This window comes from Bombus bifarius, unplaced genomic scaffold (genome assembly GCF_011952205.1).
Source record: "Bombus bifarius isolate JDL3187 unplaced genomic scaffold, Bbif_JDL3187 scf7180000007977, whole genome shotgun sequence".
In the NCBI taxonomy this organism is placed as follows: domain Eukaryota; kingdom Metazoa; phylum Arthropoda; class Insecta; order Hymenoptera; family Apidae; genus Bombus; species Bombus bifarius.
In genome coordinates this window covers 4349434-4372630 of record NW_022884362.1, presented here as the reverse complement: position 1 = coordinate 4372630, position 23197 = coordinate 4349434, and the positions used below count along the sequence as shown (strand labels likewise).

Sequence of the window (23197 nt, the reverse complement as noted above, 5' to 3'; positions counted from 1 at the left end):
GTGATGGGAGTAGGGACACTGACATCAGTATAATCCTAGACACTAGACATCAAGGCAATAAAGACAATTTTATAAGAAAAGTTTCATCCATCTGATAGATCTGCACACTTGCTATTTCTATTACAATGGGATATGTACGGTAGACTTTGACTTAGGCACCGTGTACAGTATAAATTTGCAGCAGGCCTCAATGAGTTTACCTGGCTGGATATTTACGGCGGGAGCAATCAAATTTGCGCACCGGGATCTATTAACAAACGTCATTCGATCGGCAATTTTCGCCATCTATCACGTTGCTTCCGTACCTTTAATTACCCGTGAATTCAACACATGTTTATGACTTGTACCACATTAAATTATCATTAAAATATCCCTAATCGAGTATTGGCAGAGGCTCTACTTGACTATAAGGATTGTAAATTTTGTCTTTTCTGATCGATGATCTACGAGGAAAGATTGTACCATTGCATAAAGAGGCAGTTTATCCAGTACACATATATGGTGGACATTTGTACATTTTCCGACGTTATAAAATAGAATACCGAAAAATAATATTTTATGATCTGCTTTTTGTTTACTTTTAAATACAAATATTATGTGGTGCTGTTAAACTTCAGGCGATTTAGTATTTTAAGGAAGAAGCTATCGAATCCGGTATGGTCTAGTGGCTAGGATACCTGGCTTTCACCCAGGAGGCTCGGGTTCGATTCCCGGTACCGGAAATTTATTTTTGTTATCTTTTTACTTTAAATATTTATCAATTTTTTGTATGAATTTATATATTTAGAATTATCATAAAAATTAAATTAATTTAATTAACAGGAATTAAATCTGAATTTTGATAATTAGAATATTTTATAATTTATTTCTTTATTTCCTGCTTTCAAATGCGAAAATTTTATAAGGAAATCTTTCTTTTACTGTTATATCTATTTAACTATTTATACTGAATTATCTATTCCTGTTTCTTGCGACAGAAATTACGTATTTTAATCTTTACTGTTGATCGTTGGTTTAGAGAATTTCTAGCTCTAATTTCGATATTAGGGGTTTGCATTGTTAATAAAATACAATAGAGAAAAAAAATATTGTTATTACCTTTACTTGACCAACACATAGCGTCTTTGGTGGCTGATTGGCACGCACTACGAATTCAGGACCAATGCATTGGGCTTTGTTGAAGGATCTCGTTGGACCACCTACTGTTCTGTATAGACGGGATGGTGCTCTTTGTACAGCTTTACCGCGCCGAGCTCTCGGTCCATTCTTTACCAGATTCCTGAAACCAGTATTAGAAAAACATGTATTGTAAATATATGCTGCGTAACAAAATAAGTTTCAAAGAAATTCGTACTATACATTCAAAATGTCCAAAGTGCACATACATAATGAAATAGACCAATCTATAAGATTAGAAAAAAAAAAGAAATTACAATTGCACTACTGTACATTACTTCATCTCTCTTGTCGAAGTGGGTCCCACTTCAAGGAAAACTCTTTTCTAAAATTTAGTTTTCTTAGTCCTCGAAGCCATTAAGTATTATTTAGTACTACATCAATTTGAAGGGCCTCTCAGCCTGATAGCTTTCTAGAAACATGCCTTGCACAGATGATGCAACGGTGTACAGACAGGCCACTTTTAATATAATTATAATTGTACGCAACGTGACAGAGATCTGCCCAGTGCACTTATGATTAATCGTCTCTCGTGGCTTTTGGACGATTCCACACCGACATGCGTGTCAAGGGATTAAAACTCTAAAAAACTGAACAATCCCGTCTTCACCTCGATTCACCCGCGACACCGTTCCGGAAAATCCGGAATCAATGAGCACTCTTGGCTCATTGCCTTTTTACGGTAAGATCGTTTCTGTTTCCGCCTGAAGAACGTCACAGCACCCTTTGAGCTTTGCTTTGAGCCTCGACAGTCTTATAACTCTTCGAGGGTGGCCTGTTTCGAGGTCGCGACCCAGATCGCATGAAAGCATATATTAACACGGACTCGCGATTCCGGGACAAACTTAATAATGCGACTGGAAGGGGATATTCGAACGACTGTTCGACTGCCGCGTTCCAATTTAACGTCCTGTCTTAGCGCGAAGATTGATGAAATTCCGACGCGTTAACGCTGGCCGGTTATAAATTTTAGACCTAGCCAGCTCGATTCGCGATTACCTCGCACCTCTCTCTCTCTCTCTCTCTCTCTCTCTCTATCTATCTATCTATCTATCTATCTATCTATCTATCTATCTCTCGTTTTTCTACGAGAACGCTTTTCAGCACAACGTAGTTTGCCGAGTCGCGAACGAAATTGAGGAGCACACGGTGTGGAGGTTGATATGAAGGCTTGGAGGGATGTTGAGGGTTGTTCTGTTTGGAATTGTTATGGACAGGACGGGAAGAAGTTTTGTTCGGCAGTTGGAGGTTCGCTAGGGTATTCCGAATACGCCTTTTGCGGTATTTAATCGCTGATGCTTTTGTGGGGAAGAGTAAACATAGGGTAGGAATAGAATGGTTCGATCGAATAAGAGATGACGCTTTATGTAAGGTGTACTTTAGAAGAAAGCTTGAATACGGAAATTAGTTTTTTTAAGAATGTAACTTTAGAACATCGAGTTACAAAGCAAACAGTCATTTGTTAGAAGATATTATATATAGATAATTAATATAAGGTTTATTTACATACGAACTATGTAATACGTATATAATAAAATATAATTTGAGTTATAACTTTTTTCGCGTATTGTTACAAATACTAATCGTAGTATATCTATTAAATGTTAAATATCTATTAAACTTCCCAATGTTTATCCTTTTACCTATTCAATACACTTATTCAATCCTGTGTATCTGATTTACCATCGAAAAATATTAATTCTTCTATAAAGTGTGTTTAAGCCATTTTCGTTTGTTCATCTCTCTCAGTGGTAGTTACTCGATGAGGCAAAACCTTCATAACTCGAAGGTTTTAGCTCTTCCCTTGAGACTCGAGACATCGATGTTTAATTGTAGCATAATTCCCATAATCACCATAGTAAGTAACAGCGATAACGAAGGAACTTACCTAGGCGGTTTCGCTGGTGGTTCCGACTTGCTGCTCTCTACGTCGGAGAATGGCGCCTTCTTCAATGTGGTGATTATTCGAGGAGGCTTCGGTGGCCCCTGAACACTTCTGACTCTCATGGAAGACACTGGATTTTGTTGTTGCACTGTCTGTTCCTCCTCCCCCCTGCCGGCCAGACATCTGTGATCACTCGTTTTCACGCCCTGCTCTGGCATTCGCTCGAAATCACTGTCTTGCTGATCCCTGCTAGGAAGCTGAGGATTTGAGTGTTGCCTTTGCAACGTCGGATTCACGCGTCCTGTAGATCTTCCATAAACCTCCTCTAGTCCCCGTTCTGTCGACGACGTGGGTATGTCTGGTTGAGAATATCCGGCCGCAGATGGTCGCCTACGTAACAAATTACATCCAAATTTGGATTTTTCTATATTTTTCAATTTCATTATATTTCCTATTTTCTTTTAAATTACACGCATCATTTAACCTAAATAGTCAAGTTACACTTTTCTCTTGCACGAAACCAATTGGTCTTTTTTCAAACAAGAATGACCTCAGCATAAAAAAACACATTCTCGTTATCTTCCTTCCCTGTTATAATATACAATATATTTTATCACATTCAATGTATTTTATATACATTATAATATATAATATAAAGAACACGTCATGCATGTGGCAACAGTATTTATAACGGCGAAAGGCATATCTTATTAGCAAAATTTTTGTTCGGATAATACAACGTTCAGAGAAATGCTCCACTGTGTTCATAAAAAGTTTCTATAATATTAAGCGTTCAAATACTTTTGCGAGCAACTGTATCTTCCTCCTCGACCGTTATCTCCTCTAAAAGCAACAGTAACGAGAGTGTGCTTTTCAGGACAAGGTAGTAAATCACCGGGATCATTATAAAAAACAGCCATAAAAGTGAGAGAAGAAGAAAGAAAAGAAATACTACCTTGCTATCGTTGTAGCTGTGTACACATCCTCGTTACGATGTCCGACAGGTGGCTTCACGGACAGTCCGTTTACTCTGACGTCTTGCGAGCTCAGGAAAGGTTTAACAGGCAACGCGTAAATAGGGTCGCTATAAACGTTTCCTCCGGGGTTGCTTTCACTGACGATGGTCGACGCTAAGTTACCACTGCTCCTGGTATGCTGTAGCCTCGTATAAATTGGCTGTGAATACGTTCTCGAGTGATGATGGCGGCGTTGATGCTGAATCGCTGGACCAACGCTACGTCCACTCGTTTGAACGTTCAACTGCGACTGAAACTGTGTTCTCTGATCTTCCGCTTCCTGGCGTCGGTTCGGTTGTAACTGCTGGCCACACAGGCTCGTTAAATTCGGATGCGAATGCGAATTTCGCGATTGAAGCTTGAAAAGGGCGCCCTTTGCAGGATGATGATGATGATAGTGGTGAACTTTTGGTATATGAACCTGTTGAGGTACTTCTTGAATCTGAAGATGTTGATGAGCTTGATATCGAGTTGGAGAACGTTGTTGGCTTGGACAAGAAGGATTATACTGATTGGTAGAACGATATTGACGATCTTGTTGTTGATGAAGATTTTTGGCTTGACTGTGCATGGATTGAAGAGGATCCGATTGCTGAGATGGTTGTTGATGATGGTGATGTTGGTGAGGGTAGTTGGTCTGACGACGATTGTGTTCTGTAAGGTCTGAAGGGTTTCGAAGGGGAGGGACAGGGTTTAGGTGTTGATATGTGATGCGTTTACGAGCTGTGTATTGAGGCGACTTGACCACCTCACGGTACATATCCATTACGATATGAGTGAAAGGCTTCGACTGTAAACGAGTGCGGCAGTATTCGGAGATCACCTGAAAAAGATGAAAGAATAAATATAGTTAGGATAATCAGTGTCAGTTCTATACAAAGAAAGACTAGTCGGATTAGATTGAGCCACTAATGAATTGCCAAATATTATTATTTTCTTCGTAAGATTTTGAGTTTTAAAGGACGACAAGTGTTTTTCTGTGTCAAGTCTAGGATGGTAGTAAATTGTAGGATTGATAATTGTCTCTAAGGAATAACAAAAACAAATATAAAGAGAAATATCAGAGACCTTAGAAAGCAAGTCTGATGTTTCTAATGTTAAGTCAAATATATTGTGCCTTTTTCGTCAAACTCAATCATACTACATAAGTAATGTTCAATTCTCAATAAACAAGTGACTTTATTTATAATATATAGCTAATGATTTTATTTATTGCAAAAATATGGCACATGCATATATACAATAAAAGAAGATGGCATAAAATATAGTGCCACATCGTTATTTATCAAATGTCCAGCTGGACAAATTATAAAGTACAAATTAAATAAATAAAAAGAAGGAAAGAACACAGGATGACACATGCACAATACTGTAATCGTTGTCTCTATCTTTCAATTTATAGAAAACAGAATAGAAAGTCATACAAAAATGAGAAAAAATCTAATCGGACTTGAGGAAGACTTTCTTGGACAGGTTCTCAGGAAAATTAAAATAAATCTACCTTCTTCCAAAATATTCTAAATCATCTTAGATCTCTAAACTGTGCGTGCCATCAGAATCATGGAATACGTGGAACGAAGTTTATTGATCAAGGCTCGCCACTATCATTCGCTATCACAAGGTGAAACTCAGGTAAATGGAACTAGTTAGAAATTCACAACTGGGACAAAACTATTGGGTCAGATGCTCTAATAGGTTTCGGAGTTGTCGCAAAACGATACTATTAGGTACATCTCTCAGTCTCACGGTCTTAATGAAATTGCACACGTGTGTTTACCGTGTTGCACGAGTATCCTGATTATGATACGATTTCGAAATTGCCGCCACTCTGCCAGACAATCTACTAGTTTTAGGGGAACAATGGCCCCAAGAAATTCCGTAGACTCGGTGAGCCATGATATCAACGAGGAAGCGGTTCGCAAGTCCAACCTATTATCGCTTCATTGTACTCCTATTCTGCGACGACAAAAGCCAACTCTTGGATACGTGGCTGTCTATGGAAGACAATGACCCGGAAAGACGGTGTCGAAAAGGGCTTCTTTGTATTTTTTCGTGCGTTTATCCGCAGTTCTTGACCGATCGAAAGCGGTTTTCAGTTTAGGTTTTCTTAGTACTATTTTAAATTGTATGGTACAAAGAGAAAATATTCAACCGTTTAACAGTATAACGAGATGACAAATATTTCAGAATAAACGATTCAGAAAATAATTGTCTCACTGCTTTCGAGATTTTCTGCGTCAGATATAGAAAATACATATTTTCAATCTCTTATAGGAAATAAATATTAATAATTGTAATTTTAAAAATATTCATTTTAAAATGTTGCTCGTCATTAGATTTAACTACAATCAAACATACTATAAACACTTATTATCTAAGTTATAGTACCACACCGGAATAATGTACTTATAATTCTCAGTAAAAATTGATCGTAAAATTCTACCGAATAAAATAAGAAAAAAAGAAATGTTGCTCGTACAATACTGTATAATTTGACGGCTTAGCCGAGTTTTTCTCGAGTTACGCTTTTAAAGAATTAATAACAATTATATGCGATATTAAAAACCGTTTCTAATTCATTGTAATGCCTGTTGCGACTGTAAATAGTCAATTAAGAAGATTTAAGCGTTATTATTGCTTGTCGATATCAAAACCTTCGTCAAGATCCCTATAGAAACTATAAAAACAGAAAATATTGCGTCTTATTTAGTTCTCACATGAAAAATCCAAGTATCCAACAAAAAAAATGTCCTTCTTAATATCAGATTAGTTCACCTCATTGTCAATTCCAGTTAATCTATGAACGACATATATTTTCCAAATCCAAAAACGTAATAACATATGCGACTTTGAATTTTGCAATAATCTATTACGGTGGCTCAGTTTTCCAAGTTACAAATGTGCTAGATTGTTTGCATCACATACATTTTTTCTCCTGGATAGCAAAGATCAATCTTTCTTGGTAATTTGAACCGCGAGGTCGATCGAGTCCTCTGAGCGGATGATTCATCGCCAGCCGAGGAATCCTCGTTGAAATTGGTGGCGGCGGGTTAAGTTCGCGCCCCTATGTGCCTCAGGATTTCATCAATTTCGCGGTCTATTCAGGTGCAAACAATGAATTACGGTCAGCTGAACGAATGGCTTTATTAAAAGTGGCCAGCTTCCACGGAAACGGCAGCGTTAATCTATTGTCCATTCAAGACGATTTATTTTTACCCTTTTAACGACAGACTAAGGGGTTGGCACGACCGTTTTCGCCATTTTTGAATTACCGATTCAAAGTACTTGAAGAAATTTATAGCGAGTGTTTTATACAAGACGAGGACGCTGTAAAACTAATGAAAAATACTTTAACTTTTCATTGTTTGATATACATAGTATTGAGTTATAGTCAATTTTATATTCGAGTAGTAGTTGATGATACATTGAGATTAAACGGTTGAACGAATGACTGATGAATTAAAAATAAAAATCAAGATTAATGGTGAACTGTTTCCGTACACTGCTACAGGAACAGGATAGAGTTTTTGAGAAACATTTAAGAAAATTGTATGGTACGCGAATCTAAGGTTGGCACTCAGACTGTATTCATTTGCAGATGATGACTAAAAAGAAAACATCCCACTCACCTCACTAAAGAAATAAAATAGTCAAACTCGAAAATGGTATCCCGCTGGGGGTAGTTATCCACATGTTATTTGACACTTAAGTTAGAAAAATTTACCAAATGTCCAGCTGGACAAATTGTAAAGTACAAATTAGATAATAAAAAAAAATTTGCACATGAGTCTTTTACACCAATCTCATAGTATTCAACGTTTGAAAAAGGGAATCATATTTTTTTAAATTTATTTGTTGTAAGGAGATACCGTCAGTAATTGAAAATTCGAAGAAACATTTTCATAAATTATTTTTGTAATTGTCGTTCCTTTATACATTTAAATTTATAAAATTGATCACCTTGGTGTTTTTAAGCTATGCATACGACCTTTGAATTGGCGCACTCAAGAATATTTTTACGCTTATAGATGAGAATTATAGGATACGGGCTAAGCCCAACACGGGCTATGCCCCACACGGGCTATGCCCGATGCGGGCTATGCCCCACACGGGCTATGCCCGTTCATCTAATACGAGTTATGCCCATAGTTGTAGGTTAAAGGGTTAAGTATGTTATCTCTTATATCCAAATAGCTGGCTTCTTCCGGTATATGAATTGCATTATAAAATAAAAATAAAAGTGCAAATAATCAAAAACATTTTATTTCATGGATGAAACACGAGGCAACCTAGTAGCTTAGATAGCAACCTATGGATTGTTTTATATCTTCCAAATTGGGAAATAGTTATGCATATTTTTCAAAACGTACATTTAATACTTGGAGAAGATTAGAAACATCCTTTTATCTACCTAAGCAATCTTTCAATGCATAAATTAAATTATAAAAAATATCATGAAGAAAGGCAAACCTACGTGAAGAAACTATAACAACAGCTTCCTTCTAAAAATCTGCGATTTCCAAAATCGATCATTCTTATAAATTCATTTTATATTAATAACGAAACTAGTTAGTAGTATTATTTTGGAAACGCTATATCTAGTCGAAGTTGTATTTGAACACGCACGTTTCACGCGCGCAAAACCAAATGGTCGAATTTAATTATTTTCGTCTGCCTTTACTATTCTTCGAAACGAAAGGTCATAGATTACTGAAATTCCCCACACCATCATAGAATGGCTAGGTGTTAGGTATTAAGCTGGTAGAGTCGGCTCGACCCACTCGCCTCCTCCACTATGTTCGCGCGACATATAATTGAATTAAAGCTGCCCTCGAATGTCCGCCTTCGCAAGCGCTCAAGTGCTCTTTGCGATTGCAGAGAGTTCGCCATATACCGATCGACGGATCGCCCTGGCCTTCACGGCTCCGATATTAATGAAATTTGTATCGGCAATGCGCGATGATAGCAGTCAGACGCGATCGACCTAATTGCATAATCTGTAACCCTTTGCGATGACGCCATTCGATCGAGTAGCTTCTCGCATAGTTAGATACGATTAAAACGAAATTAACGAGGACAGAGGTAAAAACGAAGCAAGAGATGTACAAATTGTTGCAGGTGATTAAGCAGGATCCTGTGCTGGAGAAAATTGAAAACGATTTAGGTATATGTACCAGCGAAATTGTGAGAATAAAAATTAATTGCTAAAGGCTGTTATGGGTGAAACTTCGCGCAATGTTATTTCTAGCAATTGCAGCGAGATTTTAAGAACTAAAGAGTGTAATGTAATGTAAAAATTCTGTTTGGAAAACTTTCTATTATTTTTATTATGAAAGCTATTCCGTTGGCTTGGAATAGCTTTCACGACACATGTTCTTTAGATATCATGGTTTGTTTCAAGTATCGTTATCAAGCAGTAGAATCACTGTAGACTTATGTCAGAGTGTTTGTTTTTTTCAGAAGACCTAAGGTAATAATAGCAATCAATAAGTAATTAAATGAACGATTAAGGAGCAAAATTGATCTACTTTATCAATTTGATGTTTACCACTTCATGACAGATTTATAGAATCAATTTAGATAAAATTAAATTAATTTCGTAACACGTCCAAATTCAACGTTCGATAAGCTGGATATCGTTGTAATATCAATCTGTGAGATGTTCATGTTTTATTTTAATAACGTTTGATTGTTAAGTACATGTTACTATGATTTCTAAATATCTATTAATTTATTATCGATTTTCAAATATCTCTGACACATTGTGCTATTATATAAATAATAACTATCGTTGATTTTTGACTAAATAAAATTAATGGAATTAATAAAAAAAAATAGGTTCACAAACAGAATGCAATAATAAAAATTATGAATCATTTACGTAGAAGGAATAATACATTTGTTGGTAAACACGATAATTGTCCTGTTCTCATTGATACACGCTACCCTATATATGTAGTGTCAACAAATAAATGGTTTGCTCACATAATTATAACTTCGTATTTGATTGTAATTATTGTATTGTTCCACGGCAAAATATTTACTTCAATTAATATTGAACTATACTATAATGATATTACACAAATACTATTCAAAGTCATTTTAGTTACATATCTCGATAATGTATCTATTTTTAGAAGTAATATGAGGTGGGTAGAATTTAACTGGTTTTCAAATATTTGACATCGATAAACGAAATAATATATACAGAACGTAATATACAGAAATGTTTATTTCCAATTAAAGGTGGACGAACCTTATATGATAACAAATATTTGTTAATATGATATTTTCAATGTAAGTCAATATTTTTGTGTAAATCGCCGAAAATAAAGTCTCTGTTGCAAAGAAATAACATTAAAGATCGCGATAAAATTACAATGTATCTTTCACTTGGAATTTCTCATTTTCTAAAAGAACAAAAAATTAGACTTTTCGTGTTTGAATATTTTATTTGTATGACCCGAATTATAGTTTCCAAAATGGATTAAAATAAGATATAGGACACAGCACAAGAGATTAAAAACAAAGAAAGTTCTCGCTCTTTAAAAAAAGATTTATCATCTCGCTCGTTATACCACTGATTCATTTATCAAAACTCAAGGACGCTGGAAACTTTCCGCCTCGTGTTTCGCGAAACTACCCCGTTGCATCGCTGATAAGCTTCGCCCAGCGTATACCGCAGAATCCTTCTTCTTTGCATAAAATTATGCAAACGGTACAAATCGCCCTACGTGTGTTTCACGATTCGTCCAAACGGACAACAAGAACCTCGAGTCGAAGTTTCGGCTGGATAGGATAACCGGTGAATTTCAATAACACCAGACCCCCCTGCGTTTTATAGCTACGAGATTGCATTGTTATTCTCGCCGCCAGCCATTTTCCTCTTGTTTGTAACGCGCGTATGCATGCATCCGATTCAACTCCGATGCAGCTGCTTCTTCAACCACGTTCGCGATTCACAACGTCTCGCCCGTTGCTCTTGGCCATGACACGAAAATTAATTTTCGACCTTACAAAAACGGCGAATAAATCGCATTCGTAATTATGATGTGTCCCCTGAATCACGTTGCACGACAAAACCTGGTATAATGGATCGTGTATTCACAGTGAGACGTGACTCAGTGACAGAGTTAAGCGATCTTGCGTGTACAGTGGCTGAGTAAAATAATTCGTACACTATTGCATCTATTATTGTATTTATATGGTAACTAGTTAGATCCAAGTAGAATAAGTTTCGTATCATTTAGCAGGCGCTTCAACTTAAACATGTAGAGTAAAATAATGCTATATAAAGCCATATTAAAACCTGTTTGGAGCTATGGGATTCAACTATGGGGAACAGCGAGTAATTCCAACATAGAAATTCTCCAACGATTTCAATCAAAAACTCTAAGATCCTTGATATATGCACCTTGGTACGTTACCAACGAAACAATACATCACGACCTTAAGATAGCCACAGTTAAAGAAGAAATATCCAAGTTCAGAAACAGATATAATATAAGAGTTAACAACCACCAAAACCCATTAGTTACCCAGTTACTTGACACGACGGATCAGATACGCAGACTAAAAAGACAATACCCTTTAGATTGAAGCATTAGATTCAACTAGAATCAAACATACTATAAACTCTTATAATCCAAGTTACAGTACTACGCCAAAATAATTTATTTATAATTCTCAATGAGAATTGACTGTAAAAATAAAATACCAAATAAAAAAAAAATTAGCAGTAAATACTATTAAATACGTGTCTTTTTTCTAGTTTATTATTATTTTTTTCAACCCCACATCAGAAAAATAAATGATATTGAAAAGAAAGGATTATTAATAGGAACTATACACTTTTACACAACTATACAAATTTCATAATTGTATTTAGAAAAAGTTATCAGATACGTAGAAAGTAAAAAAGAAACGTTCCTTTTCATTCCTCTGGCTACGTTACATCAGCTTTCATATGAAGGCAAACTCACTTTTCATATGAAAGGATTTAAGAAACGAGGATGCAAACAGTCGATCTTCACAAAAGATCTCGAGTACAGGAAAGAAAAGAGGAAAGCAAAAAACAATTTCAGCTAGATTTACAGACTTACGTCTAGCAGATTCATCAAGGAAGCTCGTCTTCGTGGATCGGGTTCCGTCATGGCGGCTAAAACGGACTGAAGTGCCGACGAGGGTGAAACGGAAACCGTTCCTGTCAGTGCAGCGACTCTCGGGGTCGTGTCCAATAATGCCCTTCCTAGCGAGTACATCCACATCTGAAAGCACCGGAATTCCATGTGAAGCTTACCTCGTAATGCTGTTCAAGAGATAAAAGGAGAAAACTGAATATTATACAGTTTTGCAGGTTACACCAAGCTAAGCTAGATAAAGTCTGACAAATAAATAGTTTTGAAAATGTTCGTGACTAATATGAGAAAATAATTTCAACTTTCAAACGGAGAATATGTAAACGTGGAAGCATATAACGACTTTAATGACCATAGTCATTTACAAATTCATCTAATATTTCTTGTACTTAAATAATTAAAAGTATAGATAAAGAAAGTGGAGTTTTGGTCGATTTAATCCTTTAACAGGAACTCTATTTTCTCTTTGGTTAAAGTATCTCATCTACCGTTTCGTAACTGAAAAAAAGCAGAAGTTTTATGATCCTCTTTATTCCACGCCTCTTTATTTATTTCACACAATCTAAAATATTTGGACACTATTTTGCAACAGTCTGTATAACGTTTTTATTTCAAAGATTACGAAACACTTGAAACTTCAAGTATTACAACATACTGCGAAATATGATAAAATGCTGACTATGCTATTTCAACTGTATAATAACTATAAAATTCACTGTTTGAAAAACTGTTGCCAAAATATTCCCTTCTAGTATCTCGTTGTAAAAGAGCCATCAAATTTTATTCTTCGTGAAAATGATCATGGAATTGAGAGAAGAGGATGATCGTAAAACACAAGAGCGATTTCTATCTGCGAAAAACAGAATTCCCAGCCCATGTTGCATCTTTTTTAACACGTACGTGATCAACGTTGGATATTCCACGCGCACAGATTCCCATAAACATGGTATGTAGCGAGGATGGTATTGGTATAGACCTGTACTTTTCGTCGTCCTCGCGATGAAATTGCGAATTCGTTTCCGCGTGATAACGAGCTGGGTTCGTCGTTTCTACCGATACGAAATGTCTTTCATCATGCTTGACTTCGCGTATTTTTAATTACTTTTGACTTGATAAGACTATCGGATTATCAGAGATCCTGTTTTTTGTCAGATTTCTGTAAGATTAAATAAGGGATAATCTTTGACAGTAAAAGGTTCTTGAGGGAAAGGAGGTTTAGGATGGAATTAAGTCGCTTGGGAAAATATACTGATCAATAGACTGCGCGTATTTTCGCAACTAGAATCAAACAAACAATAAACACTTATTAAACACGACATAGAACCACGCCAGAATAATTTACTTATAATTCCCAATGAGAATTGATTGTAAAATTCTTCCAAATAAAAAAAAAATGTATTTTCGCAAGTTTATATTTTTAGGAACACAAACGCAGAGATAGAAATTAATGTAATAGGACTTTGATTATCCGAAGTAATCAAATACGGAAGAACCAGGTAATTAAATTTTTTCGATAATTAAACATAAACTGCACTTATACGTCTGTAGAAGTCATGTTCTGTTTGGTCTTGTAATCTAGCTTCGCAATCTTTTTTGTAATAAATTTTTTGTGTAAACGAATAGTTCCCCAGAATTATTTTCTTTCGTGCTTCGTATCATTTGCTCGATTTTTTTTATTGCTATGAATGCTTCTAACTGCATTATACTTACTATATTGAATACTGCTTACAGAAACGAAATTAACTCTGTCAATGATTTCTTCATCACTTGTACATCCAATGATGAACTGAGTACTATAAACCGAGTGAAGAATATATATACAAGGAGTATGATAATCAAACGTTTGAATGTGAAAAGAAATATGTATTATATACTTTATATATTAAATATGTATTGCAGGAAAAACTTTACTTGAAATATTTTACAGATTGTGCTCTTCATATACAGATATGTATATGCGTATAGAATAGAGATTGCACTACAGCTTAAAATTCTGTAAAGTCTGTGAAAAGAATGTGTTACCATATGTTTACAAAGTGGAGAATGTTTCTCTTGTATACCACATCAGCATCTTCTTTTATGGAAAGTTCACTGGAGAAAGAGGAAGTTGCCAAGTGCTAACTATTGAAAAGATCACGTGCAAGGAAAGTTGTTTTGTGATGAGAGACAGTTTACGCAGTGTGGCTGATTTTAACCCTTTACACTCAACGACCATTTCGGTCGGGCGGAGCAACAACTCGAGATGATTTTGCGCGTATGTGACGAGTATTTTGTAGGTAACATGAAATGACATTATACAAAAATTAACTTTAAAAACGTTATACTCTAATAATCTATATATATTTACATCTTTGAACATATAATTTTTTAATATTTTTTCTGTATATTTTTTTGTATGATAATTTATAAAACACCTGCCAAGATGCATCCTTGGCTTGTCGGGACAAGTATCGCAATAATAAATTGTTTGTTTCCTACATTTTGCCCCTGTTAAAATTACATGGAACTGTCCATTTAATCAAATTTCATTACAATTAGTAGTCGACATCGAAGCTCGGTCTCGTGATTGTCAAAAATCTCCTCTCAACTGGTCTACTAAATTTTTTATAAATCGCAAGTAAGTGGTCTTTCGTTCTTTTGCTTTCTTACTGATCTTACATACACAATTATGGTATTATATTATTAATATTTCTCATACTGTGTTTTTTTTCATTTAATTTTATTTAATCTTAATCAATTTAACCTTATTGGATTTTTCGTTGTATCTCACAACGAAAAGGAAAAAGATGTTCTTTCTTTCCAAAAATCAAAAAATAATAATAGAAAAGCAAGGATAAACTGGTCAAACGTAATATCGCGGAGAAGCGTCAAGGTTTCAATTTCACGACAGTCCGTAATTAACGCAATCAGACAATTTCACGTGCACTTTATTCGCGTAATTAACGAGCCGATCGTTAAATCTTTTTTCTGCCGCTGCATCGCCTAACTAAATACGCCCGCGTCTCTCGACGCCTCTGTATCTTTTTCCTTCGCTTCTTTTCCCACCCTCTACCTCCCTCTTTCCCGGTATTCTTTCCTTTCCTGTCTGCTACTGGACAGAAGTCCGTTGTTTCAGCTAGCCGGTATTTATCTCGTGCAGATTAAAGGGAAAATAAACGGCGGGTACAATAAATAAACTTCGAGCGTTTCTACATTCTCATCCGTATACAGGGTGTCTTTGTTGGTCGCGTTGGTTGATAGCTCGTACCGACAGAGGGATGTTTCTTCTCGTGTAAAAACATATTGGAAATGTGAACTAAAATAAAATTCTTCCACGTGACGTTCTGCTGTAGAGTAATGTTTTCCAACCTTTTTCGAGACAGGATAGTTTAATATTTTCTCTCTATTTTTACTCTCTTTTGTGGCACTATATTATAGGTAAATATAAGATCGTTTTTATTATAACGAAACAATGTACGAATTTTCCTTCTTTCTTAATATTTGCAAAAAAAAGCATTTACGAATTTTGTAAAGAAAACTTTCTATTCGTCAAAAGTGAATTAAGATTTACTCTAGTGAAGGTTTAAGAAATTACTGAAGACTCGTTGTGACAAATAATCAAAAATAAATAATATGGAATATTTAACACGCGTGAACATTTCCCATATTTTTTAATCCTCTGTGGTTTAAACTATGTCGTTGGGAGTTTAAAAGAAATTTCACCCTTGACTTTTTTCGAAAAGTGTCTTCATTGGAAAATGTTCGAAATATTTTTCATTTAACCAATGATTGTATGATATAACACGTGTTATACAGATTATAAATATAATACAGTAGATGTCGATAAGCATTTCATAATTTTTTAAATGTACTGAATGTTTTAATTTTGCCACGAAGAATTAGGTACCATCCCATCAGAATGCAGCTTGAGTCACTTTTATTTCATTATGAAATATGTACAAACAATACATTATTTGAACTATTAGTACAATATTGTACTGTAACGATATTGAAATAATTAAACGTAAAAAACCTTACTGGTGTAATTTCGTATAGAAATAATTACCACCGAAAATAATTCTGCCAATCCGCTAGAAAACATTTCACGACCCTCCTGACGATCATCAGCCTCCCCAAAATGGGAATCCGAGCTATAAAAAAAGAGAAACGTAGTTCGAGAAGGACGAGTATACCAAATGTTCTGTTTGGAATATGTAGCGATCTTCTAATAAATAAAATTTCGTTTTTGCTTTATTTTGTATTTTCTATTTCTGTTTGCACGAGGAATCACATTCTTTCTGATTGTACTACAATTATTGAGGTAGACTGTGTAACTGCTCTTTTTTACGTGGGATGTAGTCTTGATTGGAAATTGTTTACCACGAAACTGTTGCAATAAAATCAATGAAACTCGAGCTGGCTGTTTTCGTAAAAGAGAAACGGTGTTGTTAACAAGAAAATCATGCTAGTGGAAAACTATACGTATATCATCATCAGAAATCGTAATATCAATATGAATGGATCGTGGAGAAAGTATTAAAAACCATTGAGTGAGAACAATAACACGAAATTCTTAATCCGGTAAATAATCCGTGATCTACAATTAACATTACGAATAATAAAAATTAATAGATAGTTTATGTATATAATTAATCATGGAAAAGATGTTTTCTATTAACGTTACATTGAAAACTTACTTACGTAAAGAGAATTATAACCGTAATGAATTAATTATTAATAATTCTCAGACTAATTCAATACTAAAGTCACGTAAATTTATTACAATCAGAAAGCTACACAACCTTATTAATAATTATCGAACAACAGATCTGTTCAATTCAATGTTCAATTGAATTTCCCTTTGGGCAGTTATCTATCAAAATAGTATAATAGTTATAATAATAGTATAATAATAGTATAATAATTAATAATAAACAATATATTTATCGTTCCTTATATATGTCGAGAAATTTATATTTAAGGAAGAATGAATTTGTTTTGACTGATAGCGAAGTTTTAATTGAATGAAATCGAAATTAAAATTAAAATAGGTATATGACATTATATACATGTTAATGGAAAAAAAATATTGGCAAGAAAATAATCCACGAGGAAAATAAATTACGCTAAAATAAATTACGGAAAATAAATTACGCTAAAAAAGCTACGCTATTTGTTAATAGAGTATTCTACCAGAGTAAGGTTACTAGAATACCCTATTTGTATAATAATGTAGATTAAATTTTCCGTGCTTTTTCGACACGCGCTCTTTCAACAGAGCTTTAATTGCATTTTCGTTTTTTTACGCACCTCAAACACCGAGTTTAGCAATTTAATACACGTCACGATCCCTGATCCAACGCTTTACGAGCAAATAAAATGTTTTATACCAAGCAGAAACTCAGCTAACGGATGGAATTTGATTAAATAACGATATTGAAGAGACAAAAAAAAAAAAAAATATATATATGTCGGGGTGGCGTTGAGGATAGGGTTGTGGGTGTTCAATGAATCTTCATTGAAATTAGCCATCGTCGTTGCGGTATAACAAAGATACGGTTTATTAACACAAGTATGGATAACACAGATTCGACAATCAACCACGGCGGTTAGGCGCTCGCGACACTAGTGACAATGGTCTCAGGTTCGATAACGAATCCGCGGTCAATGGGATGATAGATGAACGTTCTCACGAAATCTAAGTCTGAATAATTGCTGATCGTAAAGACGTTACTCTTTAGCCGGTGAGATCGCGAGAGGGAATGACTTCCCCGTTCCGATGATGCCACAGAGGAAAACTATAATGGGGTGTGCCTAAGGACACGAGATCATCGGATTCGTCGAGGATAGACTTCGTTCAGAAAGTAAGGGAAATTGACGTTGCTACTAATTGGTCAATCTCCATATCGGTAGTTAGAAAAAGATGCTAACCGCCCTCGAAGGAAAGTTTCCAGTAGGAGACGTCGTTTGTTGAAAAAATAGGTCTCCCCTATCTTCCCGTAGTTGGGACAAAGACTGTTTGTCTGTTTGAAGGACTTTAGGTAACTAGATCTTAGTGTTTATAACGGCCCTCGGGCTAGTTGATCACGTACTGTGAAGACGCGTCGGCATCTGGTAACCAACATACCCGAAGAATAGGATCTGCGTGTGGCGAGCCACGGGACAGAAACCGTTGGAATGTTTACTGTCGCGTGCCGCTACAAATATTTCTTTTAAGGAGAGCTATAGAATTACTCCGTACCTTTGTTAAACAAAGCCTCTATCCCGTGACCGCGGCTACGTTCGGCGACTGGCTGTCGCCTCGAGCCCAAGCTCATTATCGCAAATCTCGAACAAATACAATCGGATCGAAGGACGACAATTGTTTAATTACGCCTATGATAGAATCTAGATTACGGTGTTAGGGGATTATCCCGGAGTTCCAAAGGGGAGGCTTCGATGTCCTTTCATCTCCGACATATATATATATATATAAAAAGGAGAAAAGTTATTACAATACAGTTTCCTTCTTTTTAATACGAAATTATTATCTCTTATAATTATTATCTCTTATCTCTATAAAGCAATTATCTCTTTAATTGCTTTATATACGCGTGTTAGCCACGAAAATATAACCAGATATTAAACGAACTTTAAATCATTCATGTTTATGTAATATTTTTTTTATTTTGTTAGACCCATAGAATACACATATAAAATTTGTCTCTCAAACTCTCGGACACACTGTGTAACTGTATTAAAACAAAATTTCATAAAATTTAATTTGTCGAAATGTGCGATTATCCACGGTATTCCATCACGCTCCTAAAACGCGAATATTTCATACAACATTGTCCACACGTGTGACTTTAATTGGTGGTAATAATAATTATTCTAGCTAGGTTCTATATCACAATATTTTCCGACGTATCTCTCCGCTGCCATTTAATTCGATCAAATTGATAAAATCCTTGAACCGCCTGCATCCCTCGGTTCCTTGTCAAATTAAATATTTCACGCGCTCGCGCGTATACATCACGGCTGCGTGTGAAACCGCGAATGCGGGCGAAAAGAAAGAAGATACACCGCTAATTTCCCGATACACAATTTGCACGCTGATTCGTTTGTCGCGTTCGTCGGGATTCGTCTGTGTTTGCATCAGTGTTTCGCGTTCCACGACGAAATTTCGTATGGTACTGGAATCGTAGGTGAAAGGGCATTTACATCTTGGCTACGATTAATTATCGGTTGGCACGAATTACGACCGTGTTTGTTTCATTTCGAATGAAACGCGGCCTATTCATGGAAAAATGTCCGGTCAAGAAATTCAAAGCACGATTTAAGTGACACGAGCAAGAGGAAATTGGACCGCGTGAATGGAGCTTAATTACGACATTTTAAGAACCTGGCTTGACACGCGACGTGTGCCTCTGTTGAAAGACGTTACGCTTAAATGGCTAATTAATTTCGTTAATTATGTATTACATAGCGGTGTGATATCGTTCTGTCATCTTCTTAAGTAGATATCGGACATTTGTACTACTTGCATATTGCACTAACAGAAATTGAGAAATTGATTAATCAGATAATATAAGAATTTATGTAAAATTAGATGAACAAAAGAAAAAGAAATAATGATGAATGTACAATAATGATGGATATAAATTAAATATTGAAACTGGTCATTTGACCTGTTAAGTCATACTTCCTATCTTTTTTAGAAGAATAATTTTGATAGTTAATATATTGCGAACTATTGTTTGATTTGATTTTTGGATTGCATACGTTACATTGACCAACAAATATCTGAACTAATATTGTTTCTTATAAAATATTGCGCATTTGTCGAAATTACATCTTCGAATCTACCAGGATAGTCCCTTCTTTTATCTTATATTAATATATTTCTTTTTTTAGCTACTATGTTTCATTTAAGAGGTGAGAAAATATAGTTTTCATTTGTAGGTATAAGTTTTTAATTTTTCTGATATATATGTAGATAGGTACTTTCTAATTTTTAATATGATAATTATTTTGGAATAATTATTTATTAATGCATTACATATATAAATGTTATATTGAGGTAATTATTCATTACATTATTCTGATAAACACAAAATTTATCCTCGAAATATTTTATTATTTAGCTATCAAATAAAGTAATTGTCTCTCTAACTTTTTATTTGAATGCATATTTTCTGAACTGAGTCCTGGAATAGTTGCTAGTTCCGTCATGTCAATTGCGTTAGAAACATAAACTTTTGTATTTGAAACGAAAACGTTTTCTGAAAACGTTACTGTACCGTTACGTTGTAAAAAAATTTGCATCTATTGTTTATGAGTAAAATATATACAAATAGCATCTAACATCTCATCATTAAAACTCATTCATTAGTAACTCATCATTAGAAATGATTATTTATTTCGATAAAAATCTACTCAAACCTAAGCTTGTCGTGTATTTTTCTCCACATATATTCGCTATTTACCTTATCCACGTCTCACCTATTTTGTTATACCTCACATTCGTTCTCAGACTCGTATCTCCAATTAACCGTCAAAATACGTTTCACCGGGTCTCAATTAATAATTAATATAGAAGCATGCCTGATAATTAATATGTCTAACAATGAATAATTAATACATAAACATGGTTAATGATAATTAATATACAAGCACGAAAACGCCTGGCTTCTCGAATCAGTTGTTCTGCTAATTAACCCTGCATGATGTTAAAGCAGCGCCTAATTAGCAATGCGTACCTTTTCTGAATCGGTGTCCGAATATACGCGACCCGGTCGATATTCCGGCGGCAAATACGCTCGAGCAGTTTCGGGCGGTGCAAGTTGCAGCAAAACTCTACCACGTGGTGTCAACTCCAATGTATGGGGAGTCACCACCGGTCCAGCTCTCGAACCACCCACCACGCCACCGTCTGTAACAGATTTTCATGGAAATTATAGCGTTACCACGAGAGAGTAGATATTCTGCCCAACTATGCGCAAGGCAGTATCTATTAAACAAGCAATTTTGTGGAAAATTAACGTTAGCTTTTATAAGTTATTATGTTCATTAAGTTCTGCCTAAATATAATGGTCATTAGGAATAAATGCACTAACAATGTATTTGAAAATTATTTATGTTCCTAATTTATATCATTCGAAGAACAGCTGTTCAATTCAATTCTCTTTTAAACAGTTATCTATCAAATTAAACATAGATTATACTTTAAACAATAAATATTATTATTACTATTATATATATATGTATTATAAATATTATTGTATTACACAATAACATTATTTATTAATTAAATATATTTATTTGCAAACATAAAATACAGTAGATCAAACAAAACAAATCCATTTGCATATCTACAAAAACCGAGTAACTTCTCTGAATGTGATAAATCTCAAAGAGGTTATTTGTCATAACTGACACAATTTTTGCAGAAGTATGACTCCGATTGTAAATGGGAACAGCGAAAGCAATTCGTTGGAACAATTTGTCGAAATTGAGGAAGTTGTTGAGGAAAAATTAAGGAAATCTTAAGAAACTCTTTCGTTCAGTCGATTCCAGCAATTTTATCCTTCATTGCTACTGCTATAATCCTGTTCCTTTGATTTGCTGCCTCTATTTCCGTCATCTCGAATCCAATCTAACTCCGGTACGTCTAATTTCTGGCTGATTCAACCGGTAAAATTGCGAATTTGCATTTACAGTCGGGTTCGACCAATGATCGATACTGCCCGATTTGTTGCTTCGAAATTTTCTTATGCTACTTTCCGGCAATTTCTGTGTAATAGAAATGTTAATTATTTTTATGAAATTTCTTGGAAATACAAATTGAATTTTTGTAAATTTGCACGATATGATGCAAAAAATAGGCGGTGTATCATATTTTATTTTATGTTTACGAATAATATTTTGATTAAGTTCATACAAAATTATAATAAAGAGTTTATGTTGCCGAAAGTGTTGCCGTTTGATAACATGTTTATATTGTTTCTTAATATGGCAGACACGTAATGCTTATTGCATGGTGTTTTGGAATATAAAATTTATACGACTGAATTATGAAGTATTGACACGATACAGAGACAGTTCTTTTAGAAATTGTACTATCTTCCATTTTATTACTTTGTTATTTTTACAACCCGAATATCTTAAGTTTACTCGTCGTTTTTATCCTTCATTATATTTGGAATATTTATTATTACGCTAAAATATTTTATAAGTTATACTATACAGCGAATAATATAAACAACGCATAGGCTTTTAAAATTATTATTTTCTATTAACTAGGATTTTCTATTAACAGTTGAAAAATGTAGAACCGCTTTTACGAATCGGTTGCAATATATTAAAGATATCTACAATTTCCCGTTTTTTCCCGACGATCAATTAAATCTTAATGTACGTTCTGGACTTAATCACTCCTTTATTAACGCGTTCTCTATTGCGTGGACTGCCAATAATCGTAGAATTTATTATCACGTATTCAATTCGATACTAAAATGAAAGCCAGAGCAACACCTCTGTTAATAAAAATCGACGTTTGCCATATTTTGGAAAGAATTGTACACTTTTAGTTAATAAAGAAACGAACATTTTTTTATATTTTCGAAGGACATTGTACTTCTCTTTTTACAGCAGTACATGTACTTTTTAGTTTTATTTTCCATTTACTTTAAAAAGAGAAATATTACAAAATAGCGAAGTCAATCACTGTACCCGAAAATTTTGAATCGAAACCTCTGCTGGAATACCGATAGCTGGTCCTTTGGCGAGAATTGGACCATTTAAAATAAAAAATTCCATTTCATCCCTGAGCCGGAATCTATTGGCTAAAATTCGACGTGAAATTTTCTTTAATTTTAATGATCGCAGCGATCGCAGTTATTAATATTATAAATTTTCTTTTTAAGAAGATCAATTTTCAACGTTTCTAAAAAATAATAAAAAAAAATCGATCGTTAAGAAACATGTAAGATGAGTTTCGGGACAACATACTTCCTCGACGA

General features: G+C 34.8%; 1 protein-coding gene and 1 non-coding gene across 5 annotated transcripts in view; one reads left to right on the top strand and one right to left on the bottom strand.

Moving 5' to 3' along the window:
- LOC117204030 overlaps positions 1 to 23197 on the bottom strand; it is a 149277-nt gene that overhangs the window by 11879 nt on the left and 114201 nt on the right. For all 4 annotated transcript variants that reach the window (XM_033441027.1, XM_033441028.1, XM_033441026.1 and 1 more), the window contains 5 exons: positions 20936 to 21108; positions 12180 to 12344; positions 4017 to 4900; positions 3065 to 3451; positions 1099 to 1279 (listed from right to left, as the gene is read on the bottom strand). In XM_033441027.1, the coding sequence (XP_033296918.1) occupies positions 1099 to 1279; positions 3065 to 3451; positions 4017 to 4900; positions 12180 to 12344; positions 20936 to 21108 (1790 nt within the window). The remainder of the gene's footprint in view (positions 1 to 1098; positions 1280 to 3064; positions 3452 to 4016; positions 4901 to 12179; positions 12345 to 20935; positions 21109 to 23197) is intronic.
- Trnae-uuc lies at positions 651 to 722 on the top strand. The gene has a single exon. It is a non-coding gene; the product is annotated as a tRNA-Glu (tRNA).